This window comes from Schistocerca gregaria, chromosome 2 (assembly GCF_023897955.1).
Source record: "Schistocerca gregaria isolate iqSchGreg1 chromosome 2, iqSchGreg1.2, whole genome shotgun sequence".
Classification (NCBI taxonomy): Eukaryota; Metazoa; Arthropoda; class Insecta; order Orthoptera; family Acrididae; genus Schistocerca; species Schistocerca gregaria.
The window spans coordinates 433578971-433604055 of record NC_064921.1 but is presented as its reverse complement, the minus strand read 5'-3'; the positions used below and the strand labels follow the sequence as shown (position 1 = coordinate 433604055).

The window sequence follows — 25085 nt, the reverse complement described above, 5'->3', positions numbered from 1 at the left end:
CAATATAGTGAAGATCAGTCACAAACACACAACAAAAAGGGATCAGAGGGATGGCCCGGGGAGATAAGTAGAGCATCTACTAACAGGTTAGACAGAAGGGGTATGGGAGGAGAGAGAGAAAGAGACTGGGTGCATTGGTGAAACAGAAGGCTGTGTAGGGCTGGAGTGGTAACAGGGAAGGTGACAGGTAGGTGAAGAGCAATGACTAATGAAAATTGAGGCCAGGAGGGTTACAGGGGAGTTTACATCTGTGCAGTTCAGAGAAGGTAGCATTAGTGGGAAGGATCCAGAGGGCACAGGTTGTGATACAGTCATATAAGTGATGAACGCTGCGTTGGGTGGTGTGCTCAGCACCTGGGTGGTCCAGCAGTTCCTTGCTGGCAATTTGTTAGTGACCATTCCTGCAAACAGCTTGTATGTTGTCATTCACACACAAAACAGCACAGTGATTGCAGTTTAGGTTTTAGAACACATGCCTGCTGTCACAGGTAGCCCTGCCTTTGATGGGATAGGTGATGCTTGTGACTGGACTGAAGTAGGTGGTGGTTGTGGTGGTGGTGGTGGTGGTGTGTATGAGACAGGTCTATAACAGGGATGTGAGCCAAGAGGGCCGGCCGGTGTGGTTGACCAGTTCTAGGCGCTTCAGTCTGGAACTGCACGGCCGCTACGGTCGCAGGCTTGAATCCTGCCTCGGGCATGGATGTGTGTGATGTCCTTTGGTTAGTTAGGTTTAAGTAGTTCTGAGTTCTAGGGGACTGATGACCTCAGTTGTTAAGTCCCATAGTGCTCAGAGACATTTGAACCATTTGAGCCAAGAGGCAAGGGTTTGGGAGCAAGAGTTGTGTAAGAGGATATTGCGAAGGTTTGATGGGCAGCAAGAGTTGTTTAAGAAAGAATGAGGATATTGTGAAGGTTTGGTGGGCAGTGGAATACCACTGTGGGAGGGGTTGGAAGGATAGTGGGTAGAATATTCTCCATTTCAGGGTACGAAACATTGGTGGAGAATGTGATTCAGCAGCTCCAGTCCTGGGTGTGCTACTGAATCACGAGGGAAATGCTCCTATGGGGCTGTATGGTGGGACCTAAGGAGGTGGTGGGTGACTTGAGAGGGAAGGCACGAGATCTGTTTCTGTACAAGGTTTTCATCTGCAGAATACTCAATGAGGCCATTGGTACAGTTCAAGAGGCACTGTTCATTATCAGAGATGTGACGACCACTGGCGACTAGGCTATATGGGGGAGGGACTTCTTGGTACAGAATGGATGACAGCTGCTGAAGTGGAGGTATTGCTGTGGTTGGTAGGTTTGATGTGAACAAAGGTACTCAAGTAACCATCTTTGGGTTGGAGGGCAACATTGACGAAGGTATCTTGTTGGGTTGAGGAGGACCAGGTCAAGCAAATGGAGGTGGTGTCCAGGTTCTGGAGGAATGTGGATAGACTGTCCTCAGCCTCAATCCAGATCACAAAGATATCAATGATCTTAATTAGGTGAGCAGTTTGGAATTCTGGGTGGTTAGGAAGGATTCCTCTGAATGGCCCATGAATAGGTTGGCATAGGATGGGGCATGCAGGTGCCCACTGCCATACCATTGATTTGTTTGCAGGTGATGCCTTCAAAGGAGAAGTAATTATGGGTGAGAGTGTAACTAGTCATGGTGACCAAGGAGGAGACTCAGGATTTGAGGAGAGGCTCGAGATCCTGTTTGATTTCTGGAATGGAGTCACTGTGGCAGAGTTTTTAGGTGGACAAATCTGACAACTGCCAGAGTCCTGCTGGCAGATAAACCTTTCCTTTGAAAACCACAGTGCTGCAATCTGCCAGAATGTAGGATTATAAGACTGAGCTCAGTTTTTAGATGGTGGATTGTAGTTCTTTCTGCAGATTTAATGTTAGCTTGCATATTGAGGGATTTGGGAAATAATGATACAAGGTTGAGGTTAATGGAGGAGCGAACTGTGACGAGTTACATGGGCTTTTTGGCTGATGCAATCTCAATCTATCCTTCTGATATACTGCCATTATTCCATCCTAAATTTCCCATTTTTAGTGAGTATTTTCTTTGGTGTAATGGTAAAGTGTCTTTACTAGCAATGACTGATCTCAGCCTAGAAATGCATAGTCCTATTCTCGCAGTAGTATTTGAGGAGTAATTTTTTCTGTAAACTTTTTTTAGTGTTTGGAACATGGATAGAACCCACCTCTCAATCTGCCTCACCTTCTGAGATTATCTGTTTTTATATTCTCAATGGAGTACAGCCAGAACTGCAATGCCATCAAGAATACCTATCCGAATGCATGTCGACTTGTGAACTCTTACTAGTGCATTTGGGCCTGCAGGCAAACCCATCCCTGTTAGTGAGACTCAAGAGGAGAAGTGGTGCAGCTGGATCATTTGAATAGCTCATCTGATGTTAGATTCCTATCAAACCTGAATCCTAGTGCTGCAGAACACTGCAGTACATTTACCTCAAACTTCAACCATAATCTGCAGAGTTTTCTAGTATGTGTAGCATGAAGCAGGTGACTGTCTTGGTTGAACCAGGAGACACCAGAATTTTGCTGTATATAACACAACTGCAGCTGAGTCGATAAGTGTCAGAAGTATCACACAATCCACTAAAGAACTCATGCCTCGAAGTTACTGACAAGAATCATACAGGAGAATAAAAAAGAAAACTGATGACCTCTTATATGATTGCTTTCAGGAAATCATTCACACAGGAGTATCTTGCAAACATATTTTTATTTGACTGTCACATATGCTGTATGGAGAGAACACAGTAATCACAATAATAGGCTCCCCTTGCATAGAGAAGCAACTGAAAGAGCTGAAAAGTAAGTTGCCAGATCTGGATGGAATACCAGTTCAGTTTCACAAAAAAATGCACTGCGGCACTTGCCCCTTAGCTTGCATGTATCTCAAATCTCTCACCCAAGGAAAAGTTCCAAATGGATGGAAAAAATTGGCAGGTGTCTCCCATACGTAAGAAGCATAAAAGAATGGACCCACATAAAGAGCAATATCCTTAATGTCAGTTTGCTGCAGAATTCTTGAATATATTCTGAGTTCGAATATATTTCCTTGAGACAGAAAATCTGTCCACAAATCATCATCGATTTAGAAAACATCACTCATGCGAAACTCCATTTGCTCTTTTCTTGCACGACATCCTGCTGACACTGGATGAAGGACAAAGGGCAGATTCCACATTCCTAGATTTCTGGAAAGCAGCTTTTATCCTAGCCTTCAGTTCGTCGACATCAGCAGCTGGTGTGACGAAAACTCTGTCCTAGATATAGCCCCAGGAAAAAAAAGTCAAGAGGCGTAATGTCTGGAGAGGGGAGTGATGTCGAGATTGGTGGATTGGAAGGAACAGTTTAACACCCTAGCCACCATGCTCTACAAACATTACGCCCATTGACTTTTTTCTGGGGCTATATGAAGGACAGTCTTCGTCACAGCAGTTGCTGATAATGAACTGAAGGCTAGGATAAAAGCTGCTGTGGGTACTGGAATCCGCCGCGACATTCTCCGACCTACCAAGGGAGCACACATCGAGGTTTACTAACGTAAGTGGGCTTCAAAAACTAGTAACATTAACCTATGTAATGGCATCAAATGTAACTTATCTCAAACAGTTATTCGGCCATAAATTTTTATAATCATGGCAAGACTGTGTTCACCCTGTATATTTATGACAATTTCCTTTATACAGGCAATTAGCTAAATTTTCAGTAATTCCAGAACGCATGTTAACATTCAGTAATCAGTGCTGCCTGCACACTAAGGATAGTATGGTATTTTAACTAACAACATTTTGATTTCTCCGGTTACCTTCATAATCAGTGATAACCTTTCCCTTAAAGGAAGTTGTGTACCCTTTAGGTTTTCTATGGGTAATTTTGTCTGTTGTAAACTGTCTCTGGGGAATAAAATCAAAGCCTTCTGCACCAATAACCAAAAAACTATCCACTAACCTACAAAAGGTTCAATGACATTTTATCAGTCTTTGCTAATGGTGTCAAATCAAGAGCTCAAATTAAATTTATTCTTCCTGATAGTTTTAAGTTTTATTAGGTATCACTTCTGTTAGCTTGCATCAATATTATTCATCCTTAAATTTATATGTTCATGATCTAGGGTATTGCCTCCTGTGCAAGATATCACAGCCTGATGTCCTCCTCAGAGTGCAGGAGACACACACACACACACACACACACACACACACACACACACACACACACACACACACACAAAAAAACAAGTGACTTGTATATGCGAGTCTCCCAAGACATTATTTATTGAGAAGTTCTCAAGCTTTGAGGCAACTGCTTTGATTGCTTTTCCATTACTATATAAGAGGTGTTCTACCCACTTCAGCCAGTACACGCCTGCACAGTCTGTTTACCTTTTAGAACTGTTTACAATTTAAAAGTAAGGTGTTTGCTACTAACTGAGTGGAAAAAATTACAGCAAGCATATTCTACATTTACATCTATACTTTGCAAGTCACTAGAGTGCATGGCAGAGGGTACTTCCCTTTGTATGATACATTAGGGGTTGTTCCTGATCCATTCACATATGGAACATGGGCATAATAACTGCTTAAACACATCAAATTTGAGTGTTCATGCAACACTGCATGATAAATGCATTTCTAGTGAAATAATAAATGCCACAAATTGATGGTTTGGCAGAAAAGTACACAGAGAGAGCCACAGAAGCACGCCTTTTCATGGAACCTTGGAAGGTGTGTCAATTCTTACCATCATGCCAATTAAACTGGCTTCAGCTTGTGCATAGTACCACCGTTATCTTGCTACATGGAGGAGGAGGAGGAGGAGGAGGACATACCACTTTACGAATTCCTGTGATACAATGGGAATCTTTAACATCACACTGTTGGTAACCATGGTCATGGTAATGTTTTTGTTGCAAATTTCATAAAGGTATGTGATAAACAGCAGTTAGTTGACACTCAAGTGAAGCAGTCAGTGTGCCATAGCACAAAAGATGTAGAAAATGAGTTGTGTGTGTGTAAGCATTATTTGAAAGTTCATATATTTGCAAAGATCAAACAAACTGTCACATAGCATAACCATACTAGGGTATCAGGCATCTCAGCTGAATGATTACACTGCATCCTGTATGTAGAACGTCACATGTAAAGGCAGTGTGCACTTTGGATGCGTACAACTGCTTAATGTACCAAGAACAGGTTCAAAACATTTTAATATGGTGCCTGACAATATTTAAGTGCATCTGGAGGTTTTTGATACTGTGTAAGTGAATAAAATTAGGACTAATTACTACATACCAGAGCCCATGCAACAATTGGTACAGACAAATGTAGGTGAGAGCACCAAATGGTCTAGTTGTTATGTTGACTGGAACAGTGATGTCTGTGCTTTTAGGGTTGCTAAATATAATTGTGAAAGCTTACTTGGAAAAGGCAGAACTCTGGAATGAGTTTCAGTAAACAGGAGTTGGCTGAAAATGATTAAGACAGGCACAAACTGCTTATATCAGTGCTCTGGCTTTTACTGCAGCAGTCCATAGGAATGTAGTTTCTAGGAGATGTAATTGTTTCATCAAGTATGTTAATGTCTTGTCTCATCAGAGCCCAAACCTAAAGAATTGTCTTAACAGCCTTTCTGCAGGTGACAATTTTAAAACTGAAGGATGCCGAGTAACAAACTAAAGTCAGCTAAAAACTATATTACAGAAGACATCCGATAACTTATTATTGGTATACTTAATAAGGAATATCTCCAAAGACCTCTAATCATTAACCCTCCAGCTACTAAAACACAAAAAATGTAACATTCTTCATTCTGAGCACAAAATGTTTGATTATGGCACATAATTAACACAAACATTTCCAAAAATGGCACAATTTTCACATAAAAACTAGTCATTCTACAATATGTGAAGTGAAGCTGACAATAGGCTTAGCACCTTCAGCAAGTAACTGATATTTCATTGTCACAAAATGTGCAGGAAAACAACGACCATACACATGGGTAGGCCTCTGCGCAACACTTTGCTGTTAACTGAAAATCTGTCTCTCTAAGTAGCAGTTGAAAGTCATCTATATACAAATATCTGGAGTTAGATTTTACAACCATCATCAATACACTCATTTAATTGAGTGATCCATAAGAGTGCATCACAGCAAAGTTAGAGGAAAAGAGAGAGAGAGAGAGAGAGAGAGAGAGAGAGAGAGAGAGAGAGAGAGAGAGAGAGAGAGAGGTATCAGACCTAACACATGTCCGGAAATCTGTCCGAACACTGTGTATGGAACTCCACACCACGTGTCTTCAGTGCAGTAATAAATGGCAAGTTTCATTTACCAGATTTTGCAACACAATACTGTATTTCTATTTGTTGCACTCAAATGACAACTGTCTGTATGTGTACAATTGAGGATCTTAATTTTTGCACTGGCATTATGATTATTATTATTATGACATATGACAAGTATTTTTGTGGATCGACGTGAGTCTCTGCTCATTAATAATGTAAACTAGTTCCTGTAACTCAGGCCATAACCAAGAGTCTGAAATTCACACACACACACACACACACACACACACACACACACACACACACACACATTTTGCATGTGCTATTTACATAAATAATTTTAACACATGGTAATTTTACAGATTCTGTTTAACATTTGTTAAAGTAAGAACTTCTTACAGTATATACTAGAATCTCAATTATTGACTTCATTCATTATGTTTAGAAAAATATACCACACTAGGAAGAATTTCAGACTAGCTTTTCAAAGCACTTATGTAGCATTGCATAAAAATTTGTCAATGCTGTGATCATTGCCCTCTTGTATGAAGTACCGGGTAGAGTTTAGTTTGATATACTGGAATTAATGTGCACTTTTTTCTGCATTCTCTCACCATGCTCAACCTATGATATACTACAGAGCAAACATATCACCACCTCGAATCGCACATGAGCAAAAAGAACTAAATTTGAGATCTTTTTCACATGTTCAGTTGCAGTTACACACATACGCAAGTCAAGTGAAATCACAGTTTCAGTATCACTGTAAGATGCGTACTGTCACTGAGAATACCACCACTTCAGTCTTCATCATACAACTGTTGTGACAGCAGCATTTGACTTTGGCTCTTGTCTTGGTTTTCTTCTAAATGTCACCCAGGTGTACACAAGACTGCCAATAACACTGACGTTGATGCCTATGAAATTCAGCCAAGAAAATATATAGTCTCCACCAATTACCATACCTAGATAAGTAATACACACATTCTTGAGGCACCCAATAACTGTAGTTGTCAATGCTGAATTGTACATGGTACAAAGCATAACAGAATAAGTCAACACAAAGCCCATCACACACGAGGCAGCAAACTGCACCAAAAAAAGTGGCTGATCCCAATCAGAAAATGCAATGGCCCTGTCCAGTTCCCCTGTGGCCCATGCAAACACAGTGGCAGGTGGTAACATGAACAGTGAATTATAAAACATTAGTCCATACTTTCCAAGCTCTGCTGCATCCAGCTTTTGTTTCACCACAACACCATTTGCTGCAGTGAAGAAGTCATTCAGCAAAACTGATATGTAACCTTCTGCACTGAAGGCCAAATCATTGCTTGCAGCAATTATTGCACCAAGAATCATTGTATAAACAGATATTTGGACAGCTGTAGTTGGTCTAACACCCAGCAAATAAAATTCACCTACCATGGTCATCAGAATCGAAAAACGTCGCAGAACCTGTAATAAGAGATATTTAGATCAGAGGCTCTTTTTTTCAAAACAGTTTACACAAGACTATATAGTGTCTAGGATAATTCATTGTATGTTAATGCATCGAATCATGGAAAATCGATTTGTGCATGGCACAACAACAATTCTATAAGAAACTGTTTTCTGTAGTTCGAATTTTTCAATACACAAGCAACATTCACAAATCCTATTCTTACCTACCTAAGACTTATTTCACTGAAAACATTATTTCACTAATTTTTTAAATGACCAGGTCATCAACCAAGCAATACAAATTTCAGGTGAGTCATTCTTATACAATGCTGTTCTCAACAGTCATGAATAGTACTAAATACCATACACATTGTGCTATTAACATTACTTTGTAGTTCTCCAGATACTCGTTTGCTGACAGAACGAAGGGAATCATTTACCATACCAAATAATTGCTGCTGTATCAAATGCAGACCACCATTAATTAATACTGGGTTTAACAGCTATGTTCACACACTGTCACAATGTAATACGCAACAAAATTTGTATCCAACTCTCATTAGAGCACAGAATTTCTGATGGTCACAACATATTCATTACAATAGTAGTTCTCTCTCTCTCTCTCTCTCTCTCTCTCTCTCTCTGTGTCTGTGTCTGTGTCAGTGTCAGTGTCTGTGTCTGTGTGAGAGAGAGAGAGAGAGTTGTGTATAGTAAATAAGAAATCATTACTATGCATTGCACGTTACTGCTACCTGGCTACAATTGTCAGGCACACAGAGAAATGTGAAAGCAGTATTATTTTTTACCTTTGATGCACCCACTGTTTTGTCACCTACAATAAGAAATATATCATTTCTTTCATCATGGAACAGCACAATTAAGCAACAGACCCTGAGTAATTAGATCGTCTTGTTGTGCACTATGGTACATATGAAAATAACAATAAGCTAGTAATGCGAAAGTCCACTTTGAGCTTTCTTATCACGTGGCCTGAAGAATAATGATTGATCTACTGCTATACATTTGGAAGAAAACCTGTGATTTTCAGTATTTTCATGAAATTTGTAGACATAATGATCCTATCAGCTATTTAACACACACAAAATTATACTTACTGTAAGCATTGGCAAGGAAAGTTGTTTTGTCCCATAGAGCCCAAAGACAACATTTCCCATGTAAATCAGGGGCAGTGGCCATAATTTACGAAAGATGCCTCTATCAAATGGAGGGAAAGATAGCACATTGATGCTCCGTGCAACAATGAGTACTGCTACGGTAGCAGCCATCTGACCCAGACCAAGAACTTGAGCAGAAGGAAACCCATAAGTTGTCAATACAGTCTTGTTCACCACCTGTAACAGTTCATTTCCAAAATATTCACAATAATGCAGCAACATTCCAGAATAAAAACTTACTTAATGTAGAAAGCACTCAAAAAATTTCGTGCTGAATGCATTATGTTGAGAGAGAAAAAATACAACTTTCTGCAAATTATCAAAAAAGGAATGTAACTAGTGCAAGTCTGCCAAAGGCTGAAACATAAGAGACGAAGTCCAGTAAGCTACTTTATTACGATCCTGAGCAGATTCACATGCAGTCACATCCTGCCTATTCCATAATTTTTTTCGCCCTTTACCAAAGCAAGGAGATTAGTGACTACAAGAAAGGACAAGAGTTACTGAAGTCATTTTAACTGCAAGAGAGTTTAAATTGGAGATAGGTCCTTTCTTATCACTAGGAATCCACCAAATGTTTTCTTTGCTCCATTTTTCAACATCTCTTCTGGTTACACACCCACTTTTTCCACTTAATTGCCTTTTGTCATTTCTATGATTCATTTATTGGTCTTCCTGGGCCTTCAGAATATAATTAATATGCCCACTTTTCCATCCCACTAAGCAACTCATTTTTGCATTGCATCTGGCAGTACATGCGAGTTGAAATTTTCCATCTCAAGCACAATAAGGTATCGCCCACTTTAATGTGACACTCAATTTTTCTGAAAGATTGAAATTTTTTTTTCTCCATACTTCATTCAGTCTTCACCTGCTCAACACACACTAGGCTGAAATAAAAAATTAATCAACAGATTTGCTAATATAATTAACTAAGTTTTTCCCTTTCAAAATACAAATTAAACACCGATTTAGTCCAAACTTTTACAGGACTTAAGTCCCTTCATACCTTGTTGGATTTTTCTGCTGTTAAAACAAGCAAAAACAATTTTTTTTAACAAACTGAAATGTCAGTTTGATCCCTTCTTGTTTCAAATGCTGTCAGCAAAGATTTCGTCACAAAAAAATGTGAACATAATGTCTAAAAACTAGCATAAAATCAAACTCAAGTGAACTGCAGCTCCTTAAGGTATGAATTACAATGTGTACTAAACTGTGAAGGATAGATGCAGCACGTCTCTCCATCAGTTCACAGATGCTGTTTCAGTCAGTTGAGGGTAGTCCTTGTGGGACAATCAACTGAACACCAATATGACCACTCAATACATCACATCAAAATCAGTATTTTGTATATCCACAGAGATTAGCAGGTGCCCACATGCATTCTATACATTTATGATATCTTGTCCAAATGTGGCATTGATGGGGAACAAAACAGGAAACCCATCAAAAAGATGGTGTGTGAAGGAACCACTCACAGAATTCTAATTCTAATCCTAATTAGTTACCATAATGATTACAGGTGACATGGGAACAAAGTGTTTCAAGTAAAACAAGGCACACCGATGTATGACATATGTAGTAATATGGATTTCTCCATGGCATGTGTTTATACATGGTAGAATCAAACTGAAGGGTGTTTCAAAATGAATATACGGATATTAAGGCTTTGTAGCACATATTACTTTCACCTTACAATTATAAACAATACACCAAATGAAAGAGAAACACAAACACTTTTTCTTGCAATTATTCAGTGTGAACACTGATCACACGTCGAGTCAACAGGCAAGTTGTTCTAAAACCTCAATCAATGTGTTATGAGTAACTGTTGCAACAACACTAAACACTGTTTCTAAAGTTGGATAGATCAGCTGGTATCAGAGGCGCACGCAAAAAATGCTGTTTGTCAACCTGCCCCTTGCACCCAATCCGCCGGCCGGATAAAACTTTGTTTAACCAGTCGCGTATCGAGTTATGACAGAGAGGCGGCACATCATCTTGCTCCCAAATAAAGACGTGTTGTTCAGCTTCTTCCCAATGAGGCACAGGTCATAGCTGTAGCACATCAAGATAAGAAACGTTAGTTATCATTGGTTCACCGAAAAACAGAGGCCCATAAACTTTGTTTGGGGATATTTCTTGGGGCTAAGCATGAAAGACTCACACTCTTTCAACATATTTTTCAGGCACTCTCATTCCATACTCTTCCCATTGCACACAGACATACAAATGAAACTGTTTGAGTTGCTCTTTCATGTTGTGTATTATTTACAATTTTGGGTTGAATGTAATAAATGCTAAAATGCCTTACAACCAGCATGTTCATTTTGAAACACTCCGTAAATAAATTGGCAATACTGAGACCAATTTAAATGTGTGATACACCATTAAAAATCCTGTACGACATTTGCTATTCGTGCAAGAAATGCTCTCGACACAGGCAAGTTGCTTTGTCTCAAGTGTTATTTGTATAAACATACAGGAACAGCATGTCACATCACTACTCACTCCCATCCTCCTGTAACATGCTGTTAACGTGAGTTGTGTTACAAGTATCAAGATGGCAGATCTGTAGAGGCAATGATGGCAAGTGGACTTTTATGTACCTAATAATAAGCCAGGGCAAACGTTTGTGGCACTCAGATGAAGAAAGAGTTGGAATTTATAAAAGTTCACAAGATTCTGAAGACCACCCTGGACTCCAACAATTTGATCGGAGTCCATAACTATCATGCTGGCCTAGTATTAGGTTATTTACTTTGTATGACACTACAGAAATGCTGATGCTGAAGTGGTAATATTGGCTGACTTTCAAGTAAAGAGCTAATGACAAAAAGCCTGCAGAGCTTCAGATTAACTAGTCAATATAACAGAAGGGTATGCTTTCACATTAAATAAGTGGAAGAGGTCTTGGTAACAGTAACAACCATAATTAATAAAAAGCTCCACCTGAGATAATTTTTCTTCAAGAAATTAAGTATGCAAGAAATGAAGTATGCAAGCAATGCACAACACAGTTAATCAGCCAGAAAATTCACCATTAGGGAATATCAGCCATGACGAAACACACAGATCCTGTAATATGGGGAGGAAAACATTATTTCCATTTGCCAAAACACACTGATGTGACATTTACATGAAATTAATCAAGAAAAGTTGAACCAGAAACATTGTAATACTGGATGACTTTCAAGTAATTGTTCCCAGAAACTAAAGCTTACTGCAACAAGAAATGACTTGTACTGTCTTTCAAAAGCCCCCTCTGTTTTAAGTGGTAACTGTTGATGTGCCTGCAGTGTTCCAGAAACTGTAAAGTACAAAGTACAATGCTAGGAATGACTGTTTCAAAAATAATGCAAAAGAAAATTATACACAAACATCACTATTTCTAGCAATAAAGAACCATTTTACATATATGTCTCAATGCAGGCAAGAAGACAACCAGTTGCGAATATATTGACACTAGACAGTATTAACCCATTAGCACTGTGTGTTACCATATGGCAACGTTTGTAACACATTTTAAAAAATCGTTGATTCCACGACATCATATGGGTTTGTTGGCAGCACTGGATTCCATTCCACAAGACTGTAAAGATCACTACAATGCAACAGTTTTAACAATACATTTAAATTCTGCGGCGTAAGCGGTTTTTGAAATAGTCATTTGCTGAATGACGAATAAAAAGTGGAGTACAAGTTCGAGTATGTATGTTTTACACAGTAACTTATGATATATAATTTGATATTTTAGTATAGTTGTGCTTTAAATACTCAAATATATATTCTTTGGAGGTTACTGCTTGCTGTGAAATAAATTACTTCATTTAGGCCGTTTTAATGTCAGTGTTGCCATATGGCAACGCTGGGCGCTTGTACTCAGTAAAATGACAAATTTTCTCTCTTTTGTTTTAGAAGAGGTTTCTCGCTTGCTGAGGCATTAGAGATTTTTTATAATGACAATATTGAAGGTGATGGGTTTGTTGAGCCCCCAGATCTGAATAGAGAAGAATGATGGATTATTGTATGTGCACTGGTTGGACAACTCAGTTGTCACAATGATCTCTTCATGTGCTGCACAAGTAGTTGGCCGAGTCAAGAGATTCTCACAACTAAAAAAGCGAAATATGATACCCAGACCAAAACTGGTAGCCAAATATAATACATAAATGGGAGTTACTGATCAGAATCTAGCATGCTATCACATTGCAATAAGAAGCAAGAAATGGCACTGATATCTCTTTACATGGATGTTAGATGTCACCATACAAAACAGTTGGATTTTGTATAATAAAGCAAGAAACCAAACTATTTCTCTGCTTGATTTCAAGAGAGAAGTAGCAACAGTGTACTTGCAAAGACATCAAGCATTACCAAAAGGAGCTGGGAGACCATCTGCATAAAGGGCATATTCCGGCAGCCATGTATCAGATTCAATTAGGTTTGATAAGACTGACAACCTTGTCCAGCACATAGGAGGAAAAAAGAAGAAAAGGTGTGCACAAAAGGACTGTGAATCTATTGTGATAACAATGTGTTCAAAGTCTAATGTGGGATTGTGTATTGACTGTTTTATTCCATTTCATGTAAAATAATGCTAAGTTTAAGGTTTGATTCTTGATTGTTAACTGTGCTGTGTTGTAAAGTATCAATTGTATGATGAATACTTAATAATAAATTTGCACAAAACTTGTGTATGTAATAAGAAATTTCAATGACCTACTTGTTTTAGTTGAAGTTGTAATCCACACAAATTTAGGTAGTGAAAGCACCTAGCGTTGCCATATGGCAACATCAAATATCTCTCTAATGGCGGTAATGATTCGTCGAAACAACTCTGATGTTTAATTTATGCCTTTTACAGACATAATAATGCAATTTAAAAAAAAATCACGAAAAAATTAATTCCAGTGCTAATGGGTTAAGGGAGTAAACAGCATTAGCAAATTGTGCAAAAATTTACACTAATATATAAGACTCATTGCATGGCTTACTCACGTCACAGTTCCAAACAACCACTTACACTGGTAGAGCATGGAGATGATGGCATAATTAGAGACAGTGATGACGTGTTACGTATGTTACTACAAAATAATTTAACAGTACAAAAAATTACTAAGCAGAACACATACATAAAATACAGTTCCAATTGGCAAGCTTTTCCAGCCAGTGGCCCCTCATTCAGGCAGATGGATTGGACGGGAAGGAAGAGGGGTGAAGGGAAAGGGCTGGAGTGGTCTAGGAAAAGGGCTAGGCTTTCAGAAAGTCACCCAGAACCATAGGTCAGGAGAGACCTACCATATGGGATGAGAGAAAGACTTCGTTCTCAACCCATACAGTAAGTCTCCCCTGACCTGTGGCTCTGGGTGACTTTCCTGAAATCTACACCTTTCCCTTCACCTCTTCAGTCCTTTTCCTTCACCATTCTGCCTGAAGAAGCAGCCACTGGCTCTAAGCTTGCCAATCACAACCATCATGTGTGTGTGTTCAGCCGGCACTTGGTGAGTAGATTTTATCTATCCTATTAAATAATTTTGTCAATATTTGATTGTTTGCATACAACACAATACAAAATAAGCTTTTCTTGCACAGGAGGGCAGCTAAGGTTAATGTAAAGGCAGTTATACATGCAGCGAGGACAGACAGTAACCTAAGTGAAAACATTGCATCGGAGGGGGGGGGGGCCCTCACACTTTTCCAGTGGAAACCACAAAATTGCTCATTATTATTATTATTATTATTATTATTATTATTATACATCCCTTTCTCAGACATTATGTCTGGTTAAAAAAGGAAAGTGATGCGGACCTTAATCAAGCGTGACTTCCTTTTAACTGTACGGTATATGTTACATTGCATTTAAAAACTTTCGGGTAATTGAACATGTATCAATAATTACAGATTTCTGTAATTATATATATATATATATATATATATATATATATATATATATATATATATATATATATATTTGGATGTAGCTCTATTGCGTTGATGTACTGGTGGATACTGTGTGGTATGACTCCTGTAGTTTATACTATAATTGGTACAATGTCAACTTTATCCTGATGCCACATGTCCTTGACTTCCTCAGCCAGTTGGATGTATTTTTCAATTTTTTCTCCTGTTTTCTGCTGTATATTTGTTGTGTTGGATATGGATATTTCAATTAGTTGTGTTAATTTCTTCTCTTTATTGGTGAGTACGATGTCAGGTTTGTTATGTGGTGGTGTTTTATCTGTTATAATGGTTCTGTTCCAGTATAATTTGTATTCATCATTCTCTAGTACACTTTGTGGCGCATACTTGTATGTGGGAACGTGTTGTTTTATTAGTTTATGTTGTATGGAAAGCTGTTGATGTATTATTTTTGCTACATTGTCATGTCTTCTGGGGTATTCTGTATTTGCTAGTATTGTACATCTGCTTGTGATGCCATCTACTGTTCCTATTTGTTGTTTGCAAAGTATGCATTTATCTGTCGTGGTATTGGGATCTTTAAATATGCTTGCTGTAATATCTGGTGTTTATTGTTTGATCCTGTATTGCAATCATGAATCCTGCCATCTCACTGTATATATTGCCTTTTCTTATCCATGTGTTGTATGTGTCTTGATCGATGTGTAGCTGTGTTAGATGATATGGGTGTTCCCCTGTAGTGTTTTCTGTTTCCAATTTACTTTCTTAGTATCTGTTGATGTTACGTGATCTAAAGGGTTGTAGAAGTGGTTATGTAATTGCAATGGTGTAGCCGATGTATTTATATGAGTGATTCCTTTGTGTATCTTGCTAGTTTCTGCTCGTTCTATAAAGAATTTTCTTAAATTGTCTACCTGTCCATAATGTAGGTTTTTTATGTCTATAAATCCCCTTCCTCCTTCCTTTCTGCTTAATGTGAATCTTTCTGTTGCTGAATGTATGTGATGTATTCTATATTTGTGGCATTGTGATCATGTAAGTGTATTGAGTGCTGCTAGGTCTGTGTTACTCCATTTCACTACTCCAAATTAGTAGGTTAATATTGATATAGCATAAGTATTTATAGCTTTTGTCTTGTTTCTTGCTGTCAATTCTGTTTTCAGTATTTTTGTTAGTCTTTGTCTATATTTTTCTTTTAGTTCTTCTTTAATATTTGTATTATGTATTCCTATTTTTGTCTATATCCTAGATATTTACAGGCATCTGTTTTTTCCATCGCTTCTATGCAGTCGCTGTGGTTATCCAATATGTAATAATCTTGTTTAGTGTGTTTTCCCTTGACTATGCTATTTTTCTTACATTTGTCTGTTCCCAAAGCCATATTTATATCATTGCTGAATACTCCTGTTATCTTTAGCAATTGGTTGAATTGTTGGTTTGTTGCTGCCAGTAGTTTTAGAACATCCATATAGAGCAAATGTGTGATTTTGTGTGGGTATGTTTCAGTAATATTATAGCCATAATTTGTATTATTTAGCATGTTGGATAGTGGATTCAGAGCAAGACAGAACCAGAAAGGACTTAATGAGTCTCCTTGGTATATTCCATACTTAATCTGTATTGGCTGTGATGTGATATTATATGAATATGTTTGGATATTAAGTGTGGTTTTCCAATTTTTCATTACTGTTTAGTAACTGTATTAATTTAGGATCTACTTTGTATATTTCCAATATCTGTAGTAACCATGAGTGAGGTACACTACCAAAAGCTTTTTGGTAATCAATGTATGCATAGTGTAGCGATCTTTGTTTAGTTTTAGCTTGATATGTCACCTCTGCATCTATTATCAGTTGCTCTTTACATCCTTGTGCTCCTTTGCAGCAGCCTTTTTGTTCTTCATTTATAATTTTGTTCTGTTGTTTTATGTGTCATTAATTTCTGTGTAATGACTGAAGTTAATAATTTGTATATTGTTGGTAGGCATATTATGGGACGATATTTTGCGGGGTTTGCTGAGTCTACTTGATCTTTAGGTTTCAGATAAGTTATTCCTTGTGTAAGTGTATCAGGGACTGTGTATGGGTCTGCAATGTAATTGTTAAATAATTTAGTTAGATGTGAATGTGTTGAGGTGAACTACTTTAGCCAGAAATTTGCGATTTTATTATTTCCAGGGGCTTTCCAATTGTGTGTAGAATTAATTGCTCGGGTGACTTCATGTTGCAAAATTATCACTTCAGGAATTTGTGGTATCATCTTGTATGAGTCTGTTTCTGCTTGTATCCACCGTGCGTGACTTATGTTGTACCAGGTTTGACCATATGTTGCTCCAGAAGTGTTCCATGGCTGTTATGTTTGGTGGATTCTCTATTTTAATGTGTGTGTTATCTATTGTCTGGTAAAATTTCTTTTGGTTTGTGTTGAATGTTTGGTTTTGTTTCCCTCTATTTTCACTTTTTTTGTATCGTCTAAGTCGTTTGGCTAATGCTTGTCATTTCTGCTTCTTTTCATCTAATTGCTCTATTGCTTCTTGTTGTGAGATTTTACCTAACCTTTTTCGTTTTTTGTCTGATTTTTATTTCTTATAAATTGTGTTAGCTGTCCGATGTCTTTTCTCAGTTTTTCTATTCTGATCTGTAGCCTGTGTTGCCATGCTGGTTTTGTGGGTTTCTTCTGTGTGTTGGTTGGTTCTGATCTCTGCCTAGTGTGTATATTTAGTGTAGTGAGTGCTCCTACATATACCAGTAGTTGGTAACTCTTCCATAGTTGTATTTTCATTTATTTTGTTGTGTATGATTGTGTTGATAGTTGTTATTGTTATTGCTGTTTCGACTTGTCAGTTATTTGGTGGTCTATGCAAGAATGGCCTAATGTCTGTATTTGTGTCTTTGTATTCTATATATGTCAACTGAAATTTTTGTTCTATATCTAACATGTGTGTCACTTCATGTTCTATTTGTGCTTGTTCTGGTGGCTGTCTTAAGATTTTGTTTTCCTCTGATCGTTTAATTGATGCGTGGTGTTCTTTGTTTGTTTGCTCTGGGATGTTTGAGTCCATTACTGTATTTTCTTCTTCTTCTTCTTCTTCTGATTGCACATTATTTTGTTCCAGTATTTGTTGTACTTGTTGTTTGATGTTTTCTACTTCTGACTGGGATATCCTGTTATTTTTGATTATTACACGGATCTGATCAGCTAGTCGTTGTTCTGTTAAAAATTTTAATTCTGGGTATCTGGTAATAAATGTTGTGTATACCTGTGATTTGTATCCAGTTGTGTTGGTTCCTAAGTTTGTTGCTTCGTAATAACAGAACATGAGGTGTCCGTTAACTTCATCTGACCATCTCATCCTCTGTCTGTTTTCCTTCTAGGGTGGTTGCAGGAAGCATATACTGCAAAACACCTCTTTTTGGATTTAGCGTACCTGATATGGTGGTGTTGGCACCTGATCCACAATGGAGGGCCTCCAGCCTCGAAGAGTAAGCTGCTAATATGGCTAGTTTGGAAATTCCTGTCAAGTCTTAACGCCGCAATTGGATCCAGCATCCGCATTGCTGACAGCAATGCTAAACCATATGTGTCCCATAATGAAGACAGGATTGTATCATGGCTTTGTAAAGATGCAGAAGGGTAGTGCAATCTGCAACCCAGCTAGTAGTCCTCAGGCAGTAAAGTGTATTAAAGTGCAGCCAGTACTTTCATTTAAGCAGGCGAAGATGGATAATCTACATCAACCGAGCCATGAAGACCAGTCCTAAAAAGTGATAAGCTCATCCCATTGAGTAATTGGTCATTGAGGTAAGGTTGTGGTTGAATGATATGATGCCAACCTAAGTGCATGACATGATTCTTGGCAGCTGAAAACCAAAGGCCATGGATGAGCACACATGTTTACACCTTTCGTATGGTGTTTTGCAGTCAATATTCAGTGACATCCACACTAGATGAGCAATATTAGAGGCAAAATTCTTCAGCACACAAGGAGGGTGATACTGAGGACCCCAAAGCTGCTGCTAGACCTTTTATGGCAACTGGAAAAAGAGGGCACTCAGTACATACCCCTGTGGGACCCTATTTTCTTGGATATGGAGAGAACTGTTGGAGGCACCAACCTGAATCTAGAAAACACAATTAGACAAGAAGTTCTGGATAAAGAGAAGGAGTGGATCCCCTAGACTCCACTCATGTATGGTGGGAAGGCTGTGTTACTGCCTTGTGGTGTCTTCAGCCTTTTGCAGGTCCAAGACGACAGCTAAAAGGTGTTAACATCAGGCGCGAGAGTTGTTTGGATGGCAGACTCCTTGAAATCCAGATTATGAGTAGTAGAACGACAATGGCGTAAACCACTCTGGGACTGAGCCAGAAGACCCCAAGACTCAAGGAGCCAACAGAGCTGCCAGCTCACCATGCATTGAAGCAACTTACAGAGAACATTGGTGAGGCTAACTGGGCAACAACAGTTTATCTCGAAAGGGAGTTTACCCAGTTTCAGTACTAGGATGATGATGCTCTCTATCTTGAGAAGAGATCTACCTTGCTCTAGATGTGGTTAAAGGTGGCAAGAATATGGACGCTGACACTCCACCAATAGGTGCTTGAGCACTTTGTTGCTGATGCGGTCTAGCCCTGGGGCTGCATCAGGGCAATGGGCTACAACACTAATTCCCACTTGCTGAATTGAACGTTATACGGTGCCAGGTGGCTTCTAGATACAGATAATTGCTTTCACTCTACCTACTATTTCAGGACACAAAAGGTTGGTTGATAGTTCTCAGATGCAGAGGCTCAAGCATAATGCACAGCAAAACATTCGGCAACAGCAGCTGCATCAGTGTAAAAACCACCATCCGAGGTAATACTAGATACACCTGCAGATGTACGATATCTGTAGTGGCATCTGATCTTTGCCCAGACCTGTGAAGGTGTGTGGTCCAACCATTGGAACTTTCTATTCAGCTTTCTTGCTTCTGTCCCTTTTCTTCAGGCGGTGGTCCTGGGCATGGAGTCACTTAAAGGCAATAAGGTGCTGCACTGATGGGTGGCACTTATGGTACTGTAGAGCTTGTCTGTGATCTCTTATGCCCTCTGTGATTGCTGATGACCACCAAGGTACTGTCTTCCATCAGTGCAATCTCAAAGAACAGGGGATTGCTAAATCTGCTGCTGAAAGAATGGCTGTAGCTGTATTCTGAACTGCCTCATCTGTGTCTCCTTGCAGTGGGGAAACAAGGTTGACAGCAGAGGCAAAACCATCCCAACCAACGTTGTTGAGGGCCTATCTCAGCAAGCTTCCAGGGGACTGACACTAATGGAGAAAGAGAAAGATCGGGAAGTGGTTACTACCATGCAAGTCATCGTGGACTCTCCAGTGGCTGGACAGTAAAAGAAGCTGGATATAGATGGAAAGGAGAATGGCCGGGAAAGTTTCGTGTGCCACACTGAAGTGTGGGGGCACCAGTATTCCAAGACACCGAGCAAGGTGGCACACTGGTTAACATAATGGAGTTGCATTGGTTGGTTTGTGGGGGTTAGAGGGACCAGACTGCTACGGTCATCGGTCCCTTTGTCCAAATACTAAAAACACCCACAGAGAATAAAAACGATCAACAGACGATAAGACAGACGACACAGAACAAGAGAAACGTAGACAAAGACCAGACAAGACGAACTAAAATCACACAGTGTGACGGTGGTTGGCCGACCATACAAACAAAAAGGGAAAAGCCAACCACCGAGAAACACATGAAAAAAAAATCCGATAAATTATAGGCCATAGGCCAGAATCAACACAAAAACTCACACTTACATTAAGCGATAAAATCCCCCTGCCTGAATAAAACGCAGAACTATGTCCGCTATGGAAGAGTCGTCGGATAAAAGCGCAGAGAGCGTATCAGGCAGCGAAAAAGTCTGCCTGAGCACAGTTAAAAGGGCGCACTCCAACAGAATATGGACCACCGTCAAGGACGCCCCACAACGACAAAGAGGGGGATCCTCCCGACACAGTAAATAACTGTGCGTGAGTCGGGTGTGGCCAATGCGGAGCCGACAAAGGATGACTGATTCCCTGCGGTTGGCTCGCATGGATGACCGCCACACAGTAGTCATCTCCTTGATACGGCTGAGTTTGTTTGGCACGGGCAGGTTGCGCCAATCAGTGTCCCATAAATTGAAAACTTTGCGGCGTAATAGTGCCAGCAAATCAGTCGCCGGGAGACCAATCTTCAGAGATGGTGCACTAGTGGCCTCTTTCGCCAGGCGGTCAACAGTTTCATTTCCGGGTATCCCAACATGGCCCGGGGTCCAAACGAAGACCACAGGTCTGCCACAACGGGCAGTCCACTGAAAGGTGTTTCAGCATACGAGAACGAGGGAAACACTGATCGAGAGCTCGTAAACCGCTCAGGCAATCGCTACAGATAACGAAGGACTCACCTGAGCAGGAGCGGATATACTCTAGGACACGAAAGATGGCGACCAGCTCAGCAGTGTAAACACCGCAGCCAGCCGGCAACGAACGTTGTTCAGAATGGTCCCCTAGAGTTAGTGCATAACCGACACGACCAGCAACCATCGAACCGTCGGTATAAACAACGCCAGAGCCCTGATACGTGGCCAGGATGGAGTAAAAGCGGCGTCGGAAGGCCACCGGACGGACTGAGTCCTTCGGGCCCTGTGCCAAGTCGAGCTGAAGGCAAGGGCGAGGCACACACCATGGGGGTGTACGCAGAGGGGCCCGGAAAGGAGGTGGTACAGGGAAACACCCAAGCCCATAGAGAAGCTGTTTGACGCGTATGGCGATCGGGCAACCCGACCGGGGCCAACATTCTGGCAGACGGACGACTGACTGCGGGAACAGGAACGATAATTTGGATGCCCGGGCAAGCTAAAAACATGGGTAGAATAAGCAGTCAGTAATTGTTGGCGTCGTAACCGCAGTGGAGGGACACCTGCCTCCACAAGTATGCTGTCCACAGGGCTGGTCCGGAAGGCACCAGTGGCAAGGCGTATCTCGCTGTGGAGGATTGGGTCCAGCAGCCGCAACGCAGATGTGGATGCTGAGCCATAAGCCAGACTCCCATAGTCCAGACGGGACTGGATCAACGCCTGGTAAAGCCGTAGGAGAGTAGATCAGTCGGCGCCCCACCTGGTGTGGCTCAGGCATCGCAGAGCATTTAGATGCCGCCAACACGCCTGTTTAAGCTGCCGAATATGAGGCAGCCAAGTCAACCGGGCATCAAAAACCACCCCCAAAAACCTATGTGACACCACCACTGAAAGCAGCTCGCTGTCAAGATAAAGCCACGGCTCCGGGTGAACAGAGCGTCGCCGACAGAAATGCATAACGCAGGTCTTGGCTGCCGAAAACTGAAAACCATGTGCTATAGCCCAAGACTGCGCCTTGCGGATTGCGCCCTGTAGCTGACGTTCAGCAGCTGCAATGCCAATAGAGCTGTAGTAAAGGCAGAAGTCATCAGCATACAGCGAAGTGGAGACAGAATGTCCCACGGTCGCAGCGAGCCCTTTAATGGCTATTAAAAACAGACAGACACTTAGAACAGAACCCTGTGGCACACCATTCTCCTGGACTTGGGAGGAACTATATGAGGCCGCGACGTGCACGCGGAAGGTACGATACGACAGAAAATTGCGGATATAGATCCGCAGAGGGCCCCGAAGACCCCATCCATGAAGCGTAGAAAGGATGTGATGACGCCATGTCGTATCATACGCCTTCCGCATGTCGAAAAAGACAGCGACCAGATGCTGACGGCAGGCAAAGGCAGTACGGATGGCCGACTCCAGGCTCACCAGATTGTCGGCGGCGGAGCGGCCTTTACGGAACCCACCCTGAGATGGAGCCAGAAGGCCCCGAGACTCAAGTACCCAATTCAAGCGCCGGCTCACCATCCGTTCAAGCAACTTGCAAATAACATTGGTGAGGCTAATGGGACGGTAGCTGTCCACCTCCAAAGGGTTCTTCCCCGGTTTCAGAATGGGGACAACAAGACTTTCCCGCCATTGCGACGGAAACTCACCCTCGACCCAAATGTGGTTGTAAAGGTCGAGGAGGCGTCGCTGGCAGTCCACTGAAAGGTGTTTCAGCATCTAAGAGTGGATGCTATCTGGCCCAGGGGCGGTATCAGGACAAGCGGCGAGGGAACTGCAGAATTCCCACTCACTGAATGGATCATTGTACAATTCAGGATGGTGGGTGCGAAAAGAAAGACTCCGACATTCTATCCGCTCTTTAATGGAGCGGAAGCCCAAGGGGTAGTTGGCAGAAGCGGAATTCAGAGCAAAGTGCTCTGCCAAGCGGTTTGCAATGACGTCGGAGTCAGTACAAACTGCTCCATTCAGTGAGAGCGCAGGGACGCTGACGGGTCCGATAGCCATAGAGGCGGCGAATCTTGGCCCAGACCTGCGATGGAGTGACATGGAGGCCATGGTGGACACATACCGCTCCCAGGACTCCTGCTTGCTTTGGCGGATATGCGGTGGGCTCGCGCACGCAGCCGTTTGAAGGCGATAAGGTGTTCGATTGAGGGATGTCGCTTGTAACGCTGGAGCGCCCGCCGGCGAGCTTTAATCGCTTCAGCGATCTCAGGCGACCACCAAGGCACAGTCCGCCGCCGAGGGGACCCAGAAGAACGGGGAATGGCAGATTCGGCGGCAGTAACGATGCCGGTGGTGACCGATTGAACCACTGCATCAATGTCATCGTTAGAGAGAGGCTCAATAGTGGCAGCGGAGGAGAACAAGTCCCAGTCAGCCTTATTCAGAGCCCGTCTGCTAGGGCGCCCAGAAGACTGATGCTGTGGTAGTGACAGAAAGATCGGAAAGTGGTCACTACCACAAAGGTCGTCATGCACTCTCCATTGGACTGACGGTAAAAGGCTGGGGCTACAGATCGAAAGGTCAATGGCGGAGTATGTGCCATGCGCCACACTGAAGTGTGTAAAGGCACCATCATGTAAGATCGAGAGATCGAGCTGCGCCAATATATGCTCAACGACGGCACCTCGACCTGTTGCCACCGACCCACCCCACAGATGGTTATGGGCGTTAAAGTCGCACAGTAACAAGAAAGGTGGCGGCAATTGAGCTATCAGAGCAGCCAGGACATGCTGCGCGACATCACCATCCGGTGGAAGGTAAAGACTGCAGACGGTAACAGCCTGTGGCGTCCACACCCGAACAGCGACAGCCAATAAAGGTGTTTGGAGAGGTACAGACTCACTGTGAAGAGAGTTGAGGACATATATGCGGACGCCACCAGACACCCTTTCATAAGCTGCCCGGTTCTTATAATAACCCCGGTAGCCACGGAGGGCGGGGGTTCGCATTGCCGGAAACCAAGTTTCCTGGAGAGCAATGCAGAGAAAGGGTGAAGGCTGATAAGCTGGCGGAGCTCAGCTAGATGGTGGAAGAAACCGCTGCAGTTCCACTGGAGGATGGTGTTGTCCATGGCTGAGAAAGGCGTGACGGGACTGGGAAGGGAGATTACGCCGCTGGGTCACCTGCTGCCTCCGATTTGGCACCTGTGATAGTGCTTTCCATGGCGTTCGACGGACCGGCGAGATCGAGGTCCTCAGTGGACGCCAGAATCTTCACCGCATCCTCAGATGCAGAGCTGAAAGGTTGCGGTGGGATGGCTGCCACCGCTAGTTCCTTGGGCTGAGAGCTCTTCTTGGGTTTCTCACGCCGTTCCTTGGGTCGCACCGACTGGAAGGGCTTCACCGATTCAGTCTCCGGAACGGAAGAGGATCGTGAAGCCCTATGACCAGCTGATTTCAGGCACTTACACCACTGTCGGTCGTCAGCCTTCTCGCTGGCGGAAACCTGGGAAGGGAGGGACCCAAGGGACCCCTTGCGAGTGTGAGAAGCCGAAGAAGTTGAACACTTCTCAGGCTTAGAAGTGGGGACGGACGTCCCCGATGGGTGGGATGGTGTTGCTCCTGAGGTAGGTGGCGCAGGAGCAACCCGGTGGGTAGAGCCCTCCACTGGCGAGGGGGCAGGAGGAGTTGTACTATTCGGCGATCCGGCCACAATTTGAGAAACAGACGGGGCTAGCACAGGTGTTGTAGCAGCAGCCTAGGAAGATGTCATTCTCACAGGATGGAGTCGGTCGTATTTCCTTTTGGCCTCAGTATAGGTTAGTCGGCCCAGGGTCTTGTATTCCATGATTGTACGCTCTTTCTGAAAAATTCAGCAGTCTGGCGAGCAAGGTGAAT

At 41.8% G+C, this 25085-nt stretch overlaps 1 protein-coding gene across 3 annotated transcripts in view; it reads right to left on the bottom strand.

Moving 5' to 3' along the window:
- The window catches only part of LOC126324835 (UDP-sugar transporter UST74c-like), a 122699-nt gene that overhangs the window by 1580 nt on the left and 96034 nt on the right, over positions 1–25085 (bottom strand). For all 3 annotated transcript variants that reach the window (XM_049995123.1, XM_049995121.1, XM_049995122.1), the window contains exons 4-5: positions 8866–9102; positions 7527–7765 (exon numbers count right to left, since the gene is read on the bottom strand). In XM_049995123.1, the coding sequence (XP_049851080.1) occupies positions 7527–7765; positions 8866–9102 (476 nt within the window). The remainder of the gene's footprint in view (positions 1–7526; positions 7766–8865; positions 9103–25085) is intronic.